This window comes from Botryllus schlosseri, chromosome 10, assembly GCF_051294905.1.
Source record: "Botryllus schlosseri isolate E-star chromosome 10, Bs_hap1, whole genome shotgun sequence".
Classification (NCBI taxonomy): Eukaryota; Metazoa; Chordata; class Ascidiacea; order Stolidobranchia; family Styelidae; genus Botryllus; species Botryllus schlosseri.
In genome coordinates this window covers 16868778-16887691 of record NC_137245.1, presented here as the reverse complement: position 1 = coordinate 16887691, position 18914 = coordinate 16868778, and the positions used below count along the sequence as shown (strand labels likewise).

The following is an 18914-nucleotide window of genomic DNA, read 5'->3' as shown; positions in this document are numbered from 1 at the left end:
TTTTTACAGCTTCCGGCAGCTTCCTAAATACTCGTAAGATATTTAGAATGATGTTTTAAGCTGTTTGAAGGAATCTTATAGTGCAACTTTTGTCCATTTTTTTCATTGAACATTTTGCAACTTTTTCGATTTTTCATGAAAGTATTTTCGATTTTGGTGAAATACACGGCCAAATACGACTGAAACACCGTAAATCAGCACCGAAATAACGCTTTTACGGGTATTTCGGGAGCTGAGCCGGAAAATTGACCTTTTTTTTTAGTCAACCGAGCTAAATCTGGTCAAAATGCAACTTCTGCAACTTTTCAACTTTTTTCAAAAATAAATGCGACTTTCCACGAATTTAACTGCAACAAAAACTTGCCCTAGTAATGAGACATAGACAAGAAGTGATATACCGTGCGTTCACGCCGCCCAGCAAGTCAACCCCTTACCACTGAAACCCTTTTGGCGGGTCGAGGCTTCGTGACTTTAGGCTCCGTATCGCTAGCTTCGTCATCGGCGTAGCGTAGATTCGCGCCCCGTGCCACATACGACGACTCAGAATTCGATCGAGCCCCACGCAATTCCTGCTCTTTTTGGCTGCAGAGAAATAAAATAGACTTGGGACCCTGCAGTTTGCATCGGTTCCATGATTACTGTGAAGCAAAGTTACAGAGGGTAGCAAATATCTGACATATGAGATATATGGCTTATGGCCGGGGTGGGCAAAGTCTTTAGCTTGTGGGTCGCATTTAATCCAATCGAGTGCCGTACTATCTAAAATTGGGATAAGCAAATATTCAATATTGTTGTTTGATTATATAGTGACCGACAACATGGAATATTATATATGTATTGTATATTCAAAACAACCAAATATCGATTTGATAAAAACGTGAATGCATCCGAAACATGACATAAAACTCCTACACATACAAAAAACGAATCTCTCTAACACGCTCGCGAACGGTTTTTTCCAAGTCGGCTACTGCACTAAATCCACAAATTTGTAAGCAGTCACTTACCATTAACCACGAAAGATTTATGACCCATCGACCAAATCAACCTTTTAAAACTAATTACTCGAAAACGTTTCACACACATTTGATTTCTACTTACACTTGAAGAAGTAGTTGGTCTTGGAAATTAGTACTTCTCTTTGAGTACCAACGCCGAATACTTTGAATATCTGTTTTCTACACACCAGTTCTATTGCAACTATATGTAGGATTTCACGAGACTGCTTCTAAAGCAGGGGTTCTAAAACTAGGGTAATTTTCGGCGGTACGCGAGCAGCTTCATTTTTCTGGCACCTAAGACAGTTTTCAGCGACAGGTTTTTAACGTCAGTTACCAAATGCAGCCTCCTGCTCCAGCTCATCTAGATCTACGCAACTGCAGTGAATTTCTGTGTTTCAACTGCTGCGGTGATGAGAGTTACTACTTAGCAAACCGTAGATCTCGGATTAGCTAGCTGTTGGACCCAGTGTCATCTGCTTACTATGCAGGCTACTGGATTGGCACTATAGTTTATGGGACTGGTCTAGTATGGCAAAGCCTTATCTAGCAGTGTCAAAATGTGTATAGAGTCCTTCACTCTTCCCCTACACTCACAGTCGTGACTTGTGGGCGATGTTTTTCAAGCATATGCATTGTGAATTGTGTTTGATGGACAACAAATTTCGTTCCAGATCTCCCGTTGAAAGTAATTTCCTTTCCAAAACCAGAATAGATCAACTCACAGCATTCCGGTAGCATCAAGCTCGTCAATTGCAGTGAAATGTTTGAAAGTGTAAGGACATAGTTTGCCGTGTTTTGTCTTTCGATTGCGCACACTTAGTGCGGCATAATTTTCAAGGGGTACGAAAGGGTATGCAGTCAAAATAAGTGTTGAGAACCCAGTTCTAAAGCAACATGGACTGATCGTCTTGACAACCACGTCTGATGACGGTTCGCAATTCAACAGTTCAATTCAATAGTAGAAATTAACACAATAAATTGCCTACATCACGAGCCGGCAGACAATTAAGCTTTCATCATTAGCGACTCAAGCCGTTATTAGCGCCCACTTAAGATCTCATTACAGCTGCTTCGCTTAAAGGAGTGACCGTGTAATGGCCAAAGGAAGGCTTGATTTGTTGCAGCGCACACAAACAGTAGCCTCAATAACCAGAGATCTGTTGATTTTGAACGTTACAAGTTGGCATATAGGAAGAGCAATAACAGAGCCTTCACTTCACCATCAAATGTTGTTCACCAAATCAGTTATTTACAAATTTTTATACGGTATTTATATCATACGAGTGAGTGTATGTTAGGGCTGACACGATATTCCCATCATTAAAGCCTCGGAATAACGGCAGGAGGTTACTCACTATCGGAAAACAAGTTGTCATATATGAGGTCACATATATTTACAGAGCATCGACCCTACAATGGCCACAAAGCACACCGAAATAGTCACTGTAAAGAAATATGAAATTATTTAGGATGACGTGTGACTCACCTCGTTTTCCTTGTGGCCGCAAAAAAGATACGCATTTGAACTTTTAAAGTCATTATGGCTATCACGAGGCGATAATAGTTGATAATCAACCGCTCAAATCGACTATAGTTGATAATCAACTGATCAAATCGACTCTTAAGCTTAATCCTGGACTCGGAATCGAATAACACACGTAGGCCTACTCGATTTTGGCCAGACATAGTAAGTAGGCCTATACTCCGACGATCTGCCATTAGTGTACAATAGAGCTCTTCAAAAATGACTTTTTTTCTCAAATCGTACTGGCTGCTTGATAAAATTGTTAGGTTACTTAATTTAAGCCTACACACAAAATTTGGTTCAATTCCAGCCAGTAACTGCTTTGCTACAGGAGAAGAAAGTTTCTATTTATTATGTAAAAATGAATAATGAAAAATTTGAAAATTTTTTGTTCACCTCATCCAAGTGTTAGGCTGTTTATAGCAACGATGTTCACCAAATTTGGTTCAATTCCAACCAGTGGAAGCGGAGTTATTGCCGTCGAAAAATTTGAATAAAATAGTATTTACGGTTACCGATTCTTTGTTTATTTATTATAAGTGTGCTCACCGTAAATACTATTTTATTCGAATCCAAAATTTTTCGAAGGCAATAACTCCACTTCCGCTGGTTGGAATTGAGTCAAATTTGGTGAACATCGTTTCTATAGACAACTTCAAACTTTGATGGGGTGAGCAGAAAATTTTGAAATTTTTTAATACTAAGTATTATATAATAAATAGAAACTTTCTTCTCCTGTAGCAATGCGGCTACTGGTTGGAATTGAACCAAATTTGGTATGTAGGCTTAAATTAGCTAACCTAACACTTTTATCCAGTAGCCAGTACAATTCGAGAAAAAAATTCATTTTTGAACACCCCTACTGACCACCTCTGCATAGCCTACCTTAGCGGTAAATAGGAATGTAAAATTAGGGAACACAGAGCGCCTTGGGTAAAACGGTACCTCCGTTACTTACGCTGTCTTCATGTTTGGCTGGTGCGGTGTCATAGCGGGCAGCGTGGCGGACCGGTTTTTGTCGTCATGCGGCGACTTCGGTGCCGCATCGCTGCTCTGTCTCGAGTGTCCGCCGTTGGCACGAAAGCCGACGACCGCATTCGACAAGTCCTGCGATAACCTGGACGCTAGACCGGGTGACAACACGGACGCGGTCGTGTGCGACATGACATGGTGCACGTGGTCCTCGTTCGACTCATCTTCTTCGACAGGAGGGGGTGGGGGTTTGGACGGTAGAGGCTCCGGGCGCGTCCTCGGTTTCGGCTGGGGTTTGGGGGCGTTTGGATCGTTACTGACCCGCTTCACCCCGAACACCATCGGGCCGCCTTTGGTCCCGCCCGAAACCACGGCCATGCCGGTGTGCTGACCTTTGACCTGCGCATTCGGCATGGGCACCGGGTTACTGCCAGTCGCGACCTGGTAGGAGAGTCTGTTTCCGACAGGTCGGTGAGTCCGGTCTTGGGAAGACTGCGACGCGTCCGAGGGGGACTTCTTGTGGGAGTAGTCCACGTGGGGAGGTTGCACCACTTGAGAGGGGTGTGACCGGTTTTGGCGGCGGTCATCGGGCCTCCTGTCCTGTCCTACTGAAAAAAGATCGCGAACAAAGCCTGGTTCAATGTCTAACGATGGACAGAAAATGGGAGTGAACCTTTCTGTTGACGCATTTCCGCATGACTGACTTCAGTTTAGATCAGGGGTTCTAAAATGGGGTTCGTGGACTAGTCGTAAGGTAGGGGTCTCAAACACACCGCCCGTGACACCGCCCTTGACACTATTTAGTGCGTCCCACATAGGAAACAAGTGCAATAGCCATTTTTGTGTCGGGCCCCATTAGCTGCACAATGGAATGCCATTCTGTAAAGTCTAAGGGCTAATAATAATAATAATATGAATAATATGACCACAAAGACGCATTTATGACAAGGCAGTGGTATATTGATTTTTTTGGGTTGAGACCCCCATTACTAATATATCTTGCTACCCTCAACCAAATTCTGTTCTAGAAAGCAAGCTGCCAAGTCAAGTCAATAATTCAGAACGACACAATGGCAATCTCAATCTTATCTCAACCGAAACATGATGAAAAGGGTCACATATTTCACGATAAAAATTAACGATAGGTCAGAAGTCAATGATCACGACTCGCGACCCAGCAAAACCTTCCCACGTCCCATAGGCTGGCAACCGCTACAATATGACAATTCGTTATTCTAAATCTTAGATTGGATCGATGACTTGACGGAAATCAATCTTTTCGAAGTGATGTTATGCAATAGATATATTCTGTTTACACGTAAATGCAAAGAATGCTGTCAGAATTTGCATAGGTAAAAGATTGAAATACAAAAGGCTGACACTTTTCAGCTAGTGGCCTGTGTCTGTTGTGATAACTTACATATTACAAAATTAATCATGCAGGAACAAAACATTCCAACATTCTTGGTGATAAATGATTAAAAATAGACGTAAAATGAAATTCGATCATTTTAACTTGAGAACAAGTTTTACATTCAACCACGACAGAGGCTCTATTGCAATACTAAGGTATTTAAATCATATTGATGGTGTCTGTAAACCTAACTAGGAATAAGTCCAGATATAATCCTCACTCAAGTATGAAAGAATTTCTCCAATATTTGAATCATTTTTGCCATGGAATGCAATGGGAAACATATGTCTGGGAAATTGTACATTGGATCAGTAATCAGAATATTATAGCAATAGGTCAACACAAAATATAATTTTGTGATCGTTATTCTGGCAACAAATAGCACGGTACTAGTAAACAGTATGGCATACTGTTAAGGTCATGAAATGAACAATGTCAGAGTATTTAGGACAAGATTGCGTTTTTGATATATCTGAATACCCCATATTATATATTTGTGGACTAAATGAATGGAAAGGGGTAGTCTGTAAAATAGCCAGTTCCACCACAGATGCTCGGATACAAGGCAGTCGTATGCCCATCTAGACCTATATAACAGGTGTCGACAACCTGTGCAACAAAGCAACACAATCATAGTATTAAGAAGATGTGTAAACATATGTGTATGCCTATCTTGGACTTGGTAAACATTGAGTTGGAAAATCAAAATCTAAATAATTTCACATTCCCAACGGGCTTCCAAAGCTGAAGTACGGTATTTCTAGTGATCAATGGTGGAGTGGATCAAATTATGTTTGTTGAAATGCAAATTTCTAGCAGCATCCCCAGTAGCGCATAGACTCTTATCACTTGAAAACATGTCCTAAGCATTGGTTCATCTCAGATTTAAAATTTACGCTATCATATCGCTCTTTGTACAATATGACTTTTCCAGCACAAGTTTCACAGATCAAATTTATATCACCGAAATCCTTTTGATCAATTCTTTAACAATGCAGTTTCAAGGTACTTTATAACGGCTTCCACTCCTGTTGTCCACGCATTAGCCGAAGTTTATACGAACCATATGACGTAAAATCGAACACGCTAGTTCAAAATCTGGGAGAGGAAGTTTGTAGTGTACACAAAATACTATGTGTCTCACAGTAACATATTTTTATTTGATTTGGGAAAATGAAATCAGTACGTTTCCTTTGTGACTACACCAATATGAGGTCACCCTCAAACTGTGTCATTAACCATTACTCACAAACAATAGTCATCCTAACTAGAGCGCAGAGCGCAAGTCTTACCCGATTCCCAATATGGAATTTATACATACCGGACAGTAAGGTGGACTAAGAATAGAACTATTTCCACAAAGTAGCGAGATGAAGTCATGACTACAAAATACGCTGGCAAAAAATTTCAGGGTGCATTGTGGGTACCAGAATTTGTAGAGCATAATCCGCCTCTCATCAGAATCATGCTATACAATGAAATAAAACCTACCGCACTTCTCACACATACAATAATGTTGCATGTCATTTATTGAAATGTGTATAGTAAGTATACACTATACAAGGTTCTTTCCAATCCTCTACTAGTTGCTGATGATTACCCCTGACGAGTGTCAGCCAAAAATATTTGGGTTCATTTCAATATGAATATAGTATTCAATTGGATATTGAAGTTCTGCACCTGCAAGAAGCTCTTCGATGCTGTATGTATGTATGAAACGCAAATTGATTTCGGCTTTTCTGCACCAGAATATTAAAAGGAGGACAATTTATAAGAATATGAGTCAAAGAGACGTTTTGGAGTACAGAACCTCATAATACATTTGAATAATATATTCATATTTATTCCCCTGGCTTTTCGGAGTCAATATAATCCTACGCCTAAGATTCCTTGCGATAGGAAAATACTGCATATGTAACACCATCTCTACCATAGAACTAAATTTTACAAGAAAAATTCTCTCAAGCACATATTATATTTTCAGGCGGAGAGTCGAAACTGCATGTGCACCAGACACCGCTAACGGCACAAACTAAAACCAGGTCAAATGATGTAGAATCTCACCATGATGATGATTGGATTTTGGCGCTGAGGAATGCGACGCAGAGTTTTCGTCGCTTGTATTGTGATTTTGCACTACTAGAGTGTACTGGTCTCCGCTCAGGGATTTTTTATGCTTTTTATCAATTGCTTCGTTTTCAGGCACTGTAAGATGAATGGGTTCGCGGATTAAAACGAAAAAATCGATGTGGTCTACAGGTAATATTCACTCAGTTCGAAATTGCTTTCGATGAACTACGAAGGAACTATTTTGTAAATCGATGAACTTTGCAGCCATGATACCTCGCATGTAATCTTCATTTCTTGATCAAGTTCACTAGAGTTACGAGAGAGCAGAGCTCTATCAATCCGCAACACTTACCCAATTCAAATAAACCGTCTGAAGGACAGTCAATGTGAACATTTTCATTTTATGTATAGAATAAACAGCAGATTAAAACGACAAAAGCACCTAATTTCTCGGTATTGATACCGTAAATACATAAAGTCAATCATTCATCAGAGTCTGGGTAGTACAATATAGTTGATATATTCTATTATTTTTCGGTAATTGGGCTACAGAAGAAAACTAGCTGTACCTCAAAATAGAAAAAATATGGGAGTTGGACATACCTGTTTCACAAGTTGGGTCAACAAGAACTCCCCGTTTGATCAGATCTTCCCTTGCACTACGCACTGAAATCTTCCTTTCCAAAGCTGCGAAGAAGAATTTTCAATTCTTTATGTAAATTTAGAAATACAGAAACAGTGCAAAACTTGTACTATGACTGAACGTAACATCCTACCCAGAAAATTACAGACCAAAATCCGAAGTGTCTGAAAATTATCTGTCATCAAATGCATTTAGAATGCTACTTCCTATAATTCTCACATTAGGCCCTACTCCAACGCAACATGATTATCACATTTCAAGGCCAATTTTACAAAGCAGAGCCCAAGATCTAATACGTGTAGAATCATCGATCAATGACGCCGACAAGGTAGGCCTACATCGCCACCCAAGAGCAGGGGAAAATTCAGTCCCACTAAATTCCAGTGAACTAAACGGACCCGGGCTCACTCCGACACCGACATTTATAAACACGTAATTGATTATAATATATTCCTATTTTCACAAAAAGAACATTGGAGCAGTTTGGGGCTGTGTCCTCATCACTATTCGAATATGCATATTATGACGCTGATGCAGTTTCGTAATTGGGCAGAGAAAAATTCTTTTCAACACCAAGTCGCCCTGTACCTTGACTATCACAAATCTCAATATGTTTAAACCACAAAATGATAGAAGAAAATTTCCTGGCAGGGTTAAATTAGTCTTATTCTTAACTTGGATATTGCTCTCGACAACCTTCTCCATAACAATGATGGCCAAGTACTACAGTTTATCAAATGCAAACCGGATCCAATACCCCATGCTGTCTCAACCTTATCAGTATCAGAGACTATAACAACAACTACAATACTGCATTGCATACATCAAACGATCAAATGGATTGTTCACTTGCGGTCATCCATGTCTTTCCACAACAATAATGGAATATTACAGACACTTCAGAGGTGTATGAGATGTCAATTTTGCCAGAAGTAGATATTGCGGTATGCCACTAACTATATTCAAATTTTAAGGGAAACTACACAACATATCAAATCGCTCTAATCGGAATATGAATGAACCAGGACTGTGAGTAGCGCTGTCAAAAACCAACTAGTAAAGGGATTTAGTTTCAATACATGCTTTTACATCAAGACGTATTCTATGCACGCTTAATTATAAAAAACATCCTAGGGCTACTATCTATACACCTGGCATATCACCACAATGTGAAGTATACCAAAATCAGTTTAGTCAAGGAAATTGTTATATATCTCTGAATATAGTGTACTTGGTACACTATGTTGAAGCAACTGCGCCTAATAACGCGAGTATGTGGGCTTACCGAGGTGTTAATCGAAGGCCTTAGCTATCAATCATGGGGCTCGGTAATGAGCTTTTACTTCCAATATGTAGCTGTGTAATTATTTAAATGAAAGCGGCCCTTAATTTACACCACAATCGTGCGGGTTCAGCTGAGCCTACCTCACACTCTGCCATTCTTGGGAACTGCATTCAATATAAGCATGAGCAATCAACATACGCAGCGTTAAAAATTCTAGTTCCATGCGTTAATAGATTGAAATTATGTTAATCATAAAACTGGCATTATATTTATATTGAAATATACCCGAATATCAACACTTGTATGTCGTATCACCAAATACGACTGTCAATAAAGAAAATTCTTTTCAATTCTCCGCTAGTTGCTGAGCGACGGGTTTCTTGCAATATATTGCATATAGTAGTTCTGTATCTGTAAAATGGCCTTCTATAGAAGCCACTATCCTTTACTCACAATCACCTTTGAAGCACAAGATAGCCCACCAATTCGATTTACCATAACCACCGTGATGTAATAGGGTAAACTCTTACTGGTGGCAGCCTTTTTGAAATTTTCACTTTTTTTCTTCCTCTTCCATTTCCAAGGCCGGAAAATCTTCCCCCAGTTTGACTGCGCTTTACTTTTCTTGGACGACATCACAGCTTCGTTCTGTTGCTGGTCGCTCTTATCGGTGGCGTTACTAGAAGTTTCTTCTACAATGTAACAAAACTGGTGTAGATTACAATTATTTTCCTCACACTTAGTTTCAAGATTAAAACACAGGGAATCAAAGTTGGAAGAGATGGACACAACCATTGACGTCAAACGTTCATTTCATAGCTCACTCTTATATCATACAGCATCGGCTCAATAATACTTTCATCAGCCACAATATATTGACATAGGAAACAGAATTGCTTTTCAAGTTAATGGAATAATCCTGTTCTTTATTTAAAATACCTCCAACACCTTGCATTAAATAGATCTAATACAGTAACAATATCAGACCATAATTTGATGTCGTGAGCGTCCAAAACAGTCAGATATAACCTGCATAAATCCGCTTGGACTACTGAGAACGCCTACTAACGTGTCATACAACAAAAAAGAGCACACATCAAATACCTATAAATAAACCTCTTTCATATTCAATGCCCAGAACTCCCGTGTCTCCCACAGATGAATAATGTAAAGTTCAAAAACACTGTTCAAACAATGAATGCTAGAGCTGACAGCAGATGACATCAAAGCCATAGAGCATCGAATCCTGATGTAGGCAGTATAAAATGGGGCAGGGATGTATAATGTATATCTTAGTATAAGCAAGCCTGACAGGAAGAAAGAGTCATATCAGTATGCTGTGTCACTAATAACCTGCGATTAAAAATTTACTCAGACAATGATCGAGCCTTCAAAGGAAATAGTATTCACATGCAATAAAATACACCAGGATATAGGGGATGGTATTCAAAATTATTAAATTAATTAAATCAAGATCACCGATAGGCTTCCTGAAATAATAGCAACGAATGACATGACAGGGCTCCGCGTTCTGATGCTTATATGCAAGGTCAAATCAGCTTTAGTTAACATAATAATATAATCCAACAGTGTTACCTCTCAAAATCTGTTGAGTTGATTACAAAATCAATCCGCAACACAAGAAATTATTGATTCCTTGCCAACTCTAAGCCCAACTCAGAACGCTCAACAAATAACTAAATTACAGCAGATGTAACAGCAGTTTTCAGTTCATACACCCTTCAACAGCTTGATAAGATTTTGAAATGGCCAAAGTTTATATCAACTAAAGGAATTTGTGTATGGGAATTTAGGAATAGCTACCATCCTACCAAAACAACCCATTGTAACCTGATGAGTGCTACTACGTTCCTTGACTTGAATACAAAAGAGGTAACTTACGTCTCCTACTACAACAACCTAGTCACTTACATGGTCAACACAATGAACCCATTAAACTCTACCTAGAATGCCAACAAACTAACTGCTTCAATCGTCAACTGGTTTCTCATTGTAGACTTGTCTGAGACATTAAACTTTTGGCGTTCATTGAACCTTGCAAAGTATTGATATCAGCAGTCTGTCCTTTTACCCAAGCTCATGCAGAGGAAGATCTATGCCCTTTGCATAACGTTAGGCCTATTATAAATCATCACTACAGGATTACAAATGCGTCATCATAACGAACAAAGGTCACAACCCAAAACTAACTTTTCAGACTATAGTGCCCACATTTCAAGTCAAGGCGACTACAGTAGGTGACGTAGAGGAATTATTTAAATGTTGGCTGAGCATGCTAATACGCGAGTCTACCGAATATCCACTCAGCGTGCTTCAATGAAGAAGGCTCGAATCCACTTGAACCTCAAGATAAAAGTGTCGCAACACAAACGGAATCGTGAAGAGAATTGCCAATTTTTCAGACCCTATCAATCACATAGAAGCAGTAGGCCTCAACCAGGATCAGTAACATGAATTTATGCAAGAGCCACAGACATGAACGTTAGGGTGGAGTGAAAAATGAAAATTTTTGAATTTCAAAAAAGGGTCTTGATATGTGGTGCCAAATAGTAAACAAATAAATTCTATCATAATTTTGGGTTCGTACACCCTCTAGTGGTCGTGCAATTTCACCGAACGAGCCAAAAACAGCTAATTTCGCCATATCTTGATCATCACTTACACTAGAAAGTCAGTTTTGGGCCTAAAAGATGCATAAGCAACATGTTTCTATCTCACTTCCATAGAACTTACTCTTAAAAATGAACAGAAAAAAGTTATGAGCAAATTTCTGATTTTATAGGTAAAATTAAGCACTGAAGCAGTGGGTAGGATGTCAAAAGCGTGTACTGATTGATCTTATGACTGAGCAACATACCCTATCAATTAGAACTACTTTTCAAAACTTTCTCAAACAAATGAAACCCCCTCCAAGCATAAATAGGGCTCGGGCATCGAATAGAGACTGCTAAAACTGTATTTAAAACAGCGTCTATTGGTAGTGCGGCATCACGATATCGGTAAGTTTATAACAATGGCCCTCATGAGATTTCTCACCAAAATGCTGTCGTAGGGTTTGTATCATATTTGTCACAAAGCTCCTGAATGAAAGCGCAAAAATTGAAAATACACATTCAAAACACAAACATCAATTCTATACTGGAAACAGAAAATTTTTGCAGCAGTATCACATGAGTAATTGGACGTGGTAGGTGTGATGTACTTGACTAAAATAAAAAAGTCTTTTGGAAAGCATGCATCGGCTATTCTGGCAAAACGGAAGTGGTCGATACTTTTGTATCGACTGTATGCATAGGAAATATATCATATTAGACTCCTTGAATGTATGTGGATGTGCGTGCACGTTAAACACTGAAGTACCGATAAGTCACTAAGTTTGCCCAGTAAGAAATTTGCAACATCATTCATGAAGTTGATATATTGCCTCAGAGTTTCAATAGCGGGCTTACGGCATGAAAATATAATTAGCTTCAACAAGCGTTAGTACCACACAATTAACCATCTACCGCGGTACTCATTTTACAGTAATGTCATATAGTTAAAAATCAACTTGTCAATTCAGGATACTTTGCCAATGCAAAATTTACGAATTATGAACCCTAAAACTAATTAAGAGAGACAGCACATCGTGTCGAGAAATAATTTTTCAGCCGGTAAATGTAACAGCCCGACAGGGTACTCTGGAATGATTTTGATTTAAAATCCAGCATGGTTATCCAGGGAACCGAATTTACTTGACCGCATAGATAGTAAATTGTAAGCGTCAACTGGTGATCTGTAAACGATTATAGATAGGAGCACAAGCCTGGGAGGCCCGAGACGCAATAGTTCAGGCCAGCGACGATATCTTACGCACCAAGCCTATTGCAGATGGGATTGCTGAGGCCAACAATTATATTGTGCGCACCAGGCCTATTGTAAATGCGATTGTTCGGGCCAGCATAACCAGGCCTGTTGCAGATGCGACTGTTCAGGCCTGTTGTTGACGCGATAAATCAGGCCAGCAAGGATAGCGCGTGGCAAACCAACTCAGCAGGAGATCGTGTGCTGTGCAGAAAAATCTCGCTAATTGCCATTTGGCAACATGCTGCTCGCTAATTGGCAGCGCCCAACACTGATTATACTAATTACTAAGCAAGGTGGCTGAAAATGATGCCTGATTGATAACAAACAAGAAGGAAGGTAGCCTATGATTTCAAATTTCATTTCGAGGGAGATTTTTTTCAAGAATTGTTATACCCAAGCATAATGCGCATCCCCCAATTTTAGTACAAAACATCAGTAAAATTTTGCGCATTATACATGGACAATTACGGTACTTGCACAGTTGTACGGTACACAATATAGGGTCAAAGTCGGGAGAGAATAGGATAAATATTCAGAAATATGGGTAAACGTCGATACCACAGTACTTTTTATGATATAACAGGATCCACTGACCTTCAGCCACTTGTCTATCTTCCTCAGTTGCAGGATGACGTGCATAGTCCGACATTTTCAAACAGAGGATATTCCGACTTGTTGACGAAGAGAATTTCAGCACAGTCGCAGTAGGCCTACTACGCCGATCCCCGTTCAAAACTAAACAATCTCAATAATTGCACAAAATAACAGCCTAAAATCACGAATACATCCTAAGGGCTAAACTTCCGGGAGAAAATATACACAAGCAAGATTATAAATTTTCAATGCACATTGAAAAAATAGAATGGTTAAAAGATCAGCATTTAGTAGTTTTGATGACAACTGTACAATACATCTGCATGTTCAATACACAAACATGCAGTGTCTCACCAGGAACAAGAGTAAAAACAAACCATAGAGCTTAGAAAAAGGAGAATCTGTATCGTAAAATATCACTTTTCAATATCACAAGCAATTTCCCATAGCCTATACTCTTACGAAAATATTGGCAGATTACTCAACAACCAATAGAGTGCGTCAACAGGATCAAATTTATGCAATGCAGAAACTTATTATTGATAAAATTTTTTCATCATGCTCATTGCTCACCAATGACAAAATGGCTAATGCTAATTGCTGGTGTGTATTACGATGACGCAGATAATTGATTAAAGTGACTTTGGCGATAAAATGTGCCCGTGTCATGAACATGAACTAGTTTGATAATGACATTTTGTCATTTTCCCATCAAAGAGTTCTGCTCTTGGAAAGCCTGTTATGAGCTACACATTTAGAATGACACAGAATCATGAAAATATGAACCGGCGGCAACTTGAGTTTCCACAAGGGATAGGTGGAGAAAAGAATTGGTTCATTTGCATCATCATTCACGACAAAAAACCTACTGTCACACTTAATTTATTGTCAAAAACAATTACCATTTCCAATCAGCGGAAGGTAGGTCAGAGATTATTGTGGCTCGATATGGAACATCAAAAAGTAATCAGATCAACGATTTAACAACTACATCAGGATATTTCACTCTCTACACAACATACATTTCTGTAAATGTAAAATATACAGGAATATCTAGAGAGGATTGCCATATTATAAACATTATCAATGTTCTTTCAGATAGGTCTCGAGAAGAAGGCAACATTTCTTGCACGTAGATTGATTGCTCAGGTTACGCTTGGGCTTGTTAAGTTATCAAGCTACCAAGTGGTAGATTACCACATCTTTTTGAATGTTAGTAACATGGTTTTTCAATAAATCATAAACATAATGTAGAGTCCAACTCTTGAATCTCAAGGAAAACGACTGCAGATTCCTGTTACACGTATAGTATAGCATGCAGGAAACTCTCAGAGTGCTTTTAACTGTAGGATGAAAACTCCAAGAAGTCTTTCGATTTCAGATTTCTGGCTTTTCTCCGACGCGTTTGGGTTTTTCTGGAGATATGTGATCAGATTAACAAGAAATTCCATGCGGTATTCTTCGATTTTTCTCCGGCCGGACACTCTCTGATACAATTCATTACCCACACGGGCAGCAGTCATCCATCGATATAGAGGGGACGCCTCTGATGTTGATTTATCGTTGTTGAGAAAGCGCAACAACCCAAGAGATTGCAACAAGTCCAAGTTATTTTCCAACGACCTGTCCTTCGCAAGTGAATCAATAAATGAAGCCATAGTGTCGCTTAATTATATTTCAACACTGTAAAAACATAGTTAAAACCCCAGTGTTAGAAGAGAGTCATCCATTTCCAAATTGGATTTTCTCCCGTCGTGAAAATCCAGTATCGAATCTTGCGTGACTGATAGCTTGTCCGTTTCCATTTCCCAGCGACTGAAAACCATATATAAAACATACACTACTGGCAACATTAGTGGGATACTCCCACGCCAGAAGTTGGCGTGGCGGAGACATGTCAGATATTTTACAAGTGATAGGAACTAGGAAGTAGGAACTGTAGTTAGCAATCTTTTCGGTAAACCGATATGAAGTAATTTTAATCACGGTTCCTATACCCGATCAGGCTGTACGTAGTTGACGAGATGATTTCCCATTGCCTCACTTTTGGGCCTCACTTGAATTCACACCGAGCGAGATAGTGTAATGGTTATGCGTCCGGCTTCTCGAGCGGTAGGTCGTGGGTTCGATCCCCGGCCGGGTCATACCAAAGACTCGAAAAATGGTATCCGCAGCTATCCTGCTAGGCGCTCAGCAATCACGGATAGCATGGAGGAGAAAAAAAACGGGGGCGCAGACTAGATGACCTCATGGGGCCGTATCGCAACTCCGTCGCCAAAGCATCTCGATGGTGCAGGCGAGAAAGAATATCATTTCTCTCTCTCTCTCTCTCACATTCGTCATAACAGGACATATCGACACGATATACACCAAACTTTGATGGCCGTTCAGGAAAAACCAGTGCCGATCGAGCGAAGGTTTCTTTATCTAGTCAGCAGGGATAGCGACAGGTTATAGCGGCGGATAATGATTTTGGATCGGATAATCGCCGTATCTTCTGTATACGGAAGTAGATAACACTGTGCCGAAGTATGAGAAATGAGCATGAGTTGAGCACCCCTGTAATAATAGTCTCAGCCCAGCTACACAAATACTTGAAGAGCAAATTCGAGGACTTATGGTAGCCTACAGCATACCGGAAACATTCACATACCATAGTGAGCTTGGAATCGACCAAAAATCCGTGCACAGAAAGCCCAAAGCGAAGAAGCCTCCCGTCAAGAAAGACATCCACCAAGAAGAAACAAATGCCGGCGCGTTTTCGTCGTGTGTCGCCAAGACCACGACAACTACTCCAAGTTGATTGGTCGTATTCCTATCTTTTCATTGTATCGCGGTCTTGTGGTGTTTTGAAATGATGAATAAACTGATAGCCTACCATGAATATTTGAGCATTCGCTGACAAAGTGATGACCCTACCTATAAGGAGTCAAACTGCCAGCGATGTTTATGATTTAGCTTGGCTCGACGGGCATTTCTTCTTTTTTTTGTGTGTGTGTGCTGCTATTGTTGTTGTTGTTTATGATAATCATGGTGATTCGACTACATTGGTAATTTTACACCAGGCCGATATTCTTTATTATTGTGATTCCGTATTTACCGACTCGCAGCACGACCAATGTTCCCTCTAAGCTGCGCGGTGCGCGCGTGCGCAATTGCGCAGTGCTGACACGGTCTCTGCGCACGGAAAATCTAAGCTGCGCAGTGCGTTAGTCGTTACGCACTGTTGTCCAAGGGACCGCACAGTGAGTTGGTGGGTGCGCGCAGACTCGTGAAAAATTAGAGGGAACATTGAGCACGACCCACTTCTAGACTTTTTCTAGGATACCACTTACGCGGATCACGTCGCCAGGAGGAGCCTCAGATAAACCTCCAACACTCATTTCGGAATTCCAGAGTCGACCTCGGTTAGGCTCGAACCCGAAATCCATTGGTGTTGCAGCTGTGGAACTACGCTATCTCGCCAGTCGCCAATATCGATGTGTGTGCTGTTATTTGCTATTGTGAGACTTTACAAATTACAATGATGAAGTAATTATAACACGGTGAGATATGGACACTGCGCAAAAAAATCTAATCAACTGAGAAAAACTTATTTCATGCGTAAGGCGGGCAGTAATTTTATAAAACATAAAAATATCGGATATTCGTCGTGAATTTCGGTAGTCAATGTCATTATTGTCGAGTAAGTCCGGTGGCGTCCGCGGTCCTGTCGAGAGGTTTCGCGTAGCCTACGTCCGAAACACGAGTCTTCGTGAAGCAGGGGTGTCAAACTCAGCTTGGTCCGCGAGTCGCATTCAAACCATTTGGTCGCCTGAAAAGATAGGGAAAATAAAAGGAATATTAAATAATTATAGAGAAATAAGATTGTCATGGTTAGGGAAAATATTAATTTTGAAAAGCCTGGCAACCTCACAGATCATGTATACTGCGAGGATTAACAAACCAAGAAAAAAAGAGTTAAAGACAAAGAAAAAGATGTTCTTTATAGGTACATTTACGATCCGGAAAAGATCGACTCTGGTCAAGAAAAAGGTCGAAGGGGGTATATAAAAGTAGGCTAAAATATCCAAAAAGTGTGGTGGAAACGTGCCAAGTGATAAGATTTAAAAATCTGGCAAAATAGAAGAGCCAGAAGAACTGTGGCAACACACAGAACGATTACCTAGGCACAAGAATTCGACGTATCAACGAAGACCTCTACACAAACGAAGTAGGCCTACATAAATTGAAAATAGAAAAGGAAACAAATGACACCTAATTCAGAAATTAAATTGGAGCAAAGAACAATGGGCGGAGGCGACGTTCATAAAAGTATGTAACAGTCTAAACAGATTTTACGAGAATAACGCAGAAGCAACGGAAAAATTTGGAATATACTTACCTTGGAGGCTTCGACTACCGGAGCATACCGGAAAATCAAGGAAAAATAATGAATTACCGTTTGGCAAATGACAGATATTTATTTGGCGAGAAAAAAAAGGAGACGAAATCTTCTGAAGAAAATAAAAGGAGGACACGAAAAGTACAGATGCAAATACTGCAAAAAGAGAGAGGATACAATTGAACATGTCTATTTACAACTTGTGTGGAGACACTCGGTATCCTAGAGAAGATTCTGAAAGGACTATAGACATGAAGTTGAACGAGCCAGCAAACATTATAAATCACAAAGAAGACCAAAACGAAATATGTAGTAGTCGATTGACATTGACAATTGAAAATATTGGGTAGCCTATGTATAGATCCGTTGACGAAATATCTGTAATATTAATGCTGAACCGACTATTTTGAAGGTTCCAACCATCCCATATCGATATACGTCGGCTATATCGAGTGGTAATTGTCCGTAGGCTCATACAACATGTTTTTGGAAAGTATGTACACAATTATGGCATAATTTTACAAATAAAGAACAACACTTTTTTTTTTAAAAAAGGCCTTTTTTTAAAACACTGTTTAAAAAATGCTTTAAACAAAGTGTTTTAAAACACCGTTTGTTGTAAATGCAACCCTACTAATATGTAAAACAGAAAATATATATATAAGGACAGGATATGTTGACGACGAACTCGCTACATCAGTACCGCTGGGAAAGAGGGTCAGAGGTTTTCAGTGGGATATATATTTTTAAAAACTTGACCTGTAGTGTCATGCCAAATCTTTCTCTACGTAAGCAAAATGGCCGTTGTTGCCTTTCCGGAACCAAACAGCATGCTTTCTATTCCGCAATAGACGGAGCAATCCTGATTTGCCTGCAATCGACATGTGCTGCGGTGGATGTAGTATTGCAGTGTATAGGCAAAACCAATGTCAATGCACAGTGAACATACACTGCACACGCTGTAGGCAGCAGCCCCAATTTATCTTAATGCACACCGGTACATAGTTTATTCTCGCGTGGCTGATCTTGACACATGTGTATTGTGTAGTGCATTTAAGGAGTGAAAGGAAAGTAAAAATATCGCTTTTTGTTTTTATTTTAAATTCATCAACGTAATCATTGGAACCACTGGACTGAAGTGAAAGTGCAACTATATAGA

At 39.8% G+C, this 18914-nt stretch overlaps 2 protein-coding genes and 1 long non-coding RNA gene across 6 annotated transcripts in view; 1 reads left to right on the top strand and 2 right to left on the bottom strand.

Annotated features, from left to right (window-relative positions):
* The window catches only part of LOC145449051 (uncharacterized), a 32970-nt gene extending 19463 nt beyond the window's left edge, over positions 1 to 13507 (bottom strand). Inside the window, exons 1-6 of one of the 3 annotated variants that reach the window (XM_080327518.1) lie at positions 13372 to 13507; positions 9441 to 9602; positions 7586 to 7669; positions 6977 to 7117; positions 3485 to 4106; positions 435 to 582 (exon numbers count right to left, since the gene is read on the bottom strand). In XM_080327518.1, the coding sequence (XP_080183644.1) occupies positions 435 to 582; positions 3485 to 4106; positions 6977 to 7117; positions 7586 to 7669; positions 9441 to 9602; positions 13372 to 13426 (1212 nt within the window). In that variant the 5' untranslated portion in view covers positions 13427 to 13507. Of the gene's footprint in view, positions 1 to 434; positions 583 to 3484; positions 4107 to 6976; positions 7118 to 7585; positions 7670 to 9440; positions 9603 to 10506; positions 10649 to 13371 lie in introns of those variants that run through there. The other 2 variants (XM_080327519.1, XM_080327520.1) reach the window with 2 other exon arrangements.
* Positions 13508 to 13572: 65 nt separating this feature from the next.
* Positions 13573 to 15029, bottom strand: LOC145449053 (uncharacterized). The gene has a single exon (XM_080327521.1). It carries the CDS (start codon positions 15027 to 15029, stop codon positions 14700 to 14702), a length of 330 nt encoding a protein of 109 aa, XP_080183647.1. The 3' UTR covers positions 13573 to 14699.
* A 678-nt stretch (positions 15030 to 15707) lies between these two features.
* Positions 15708 to 18182, top strand: LOC145449054 (uncharacterized). 2 transcript variants are annotated; one of them, XR_013918118.1, is made up of 3 exons: positions 15708 to 16139; positions 16504 to 16624; positions 16695 to 18182. It is a non-coding gene; the product is annotated as an uncharacterized LOC145449054 (long non-coding RNA). The 2 variants fall into 2 exon arrangements; XR_013918117.1 differs by having other exon boundaries at positions 15708 to 16624.
* Positions 18183 to 18914: the final 732 nt, after the last annotated feature.

Coding starts and splice junctions, on each gene's coding strand:
- LOC145449053 (XM_080327521.1), bottom strand. CDS start 15,029: ATGGCTTCATTTATTGATTCACTTGCGAAGGACAGGTCGTTGGAAAAT.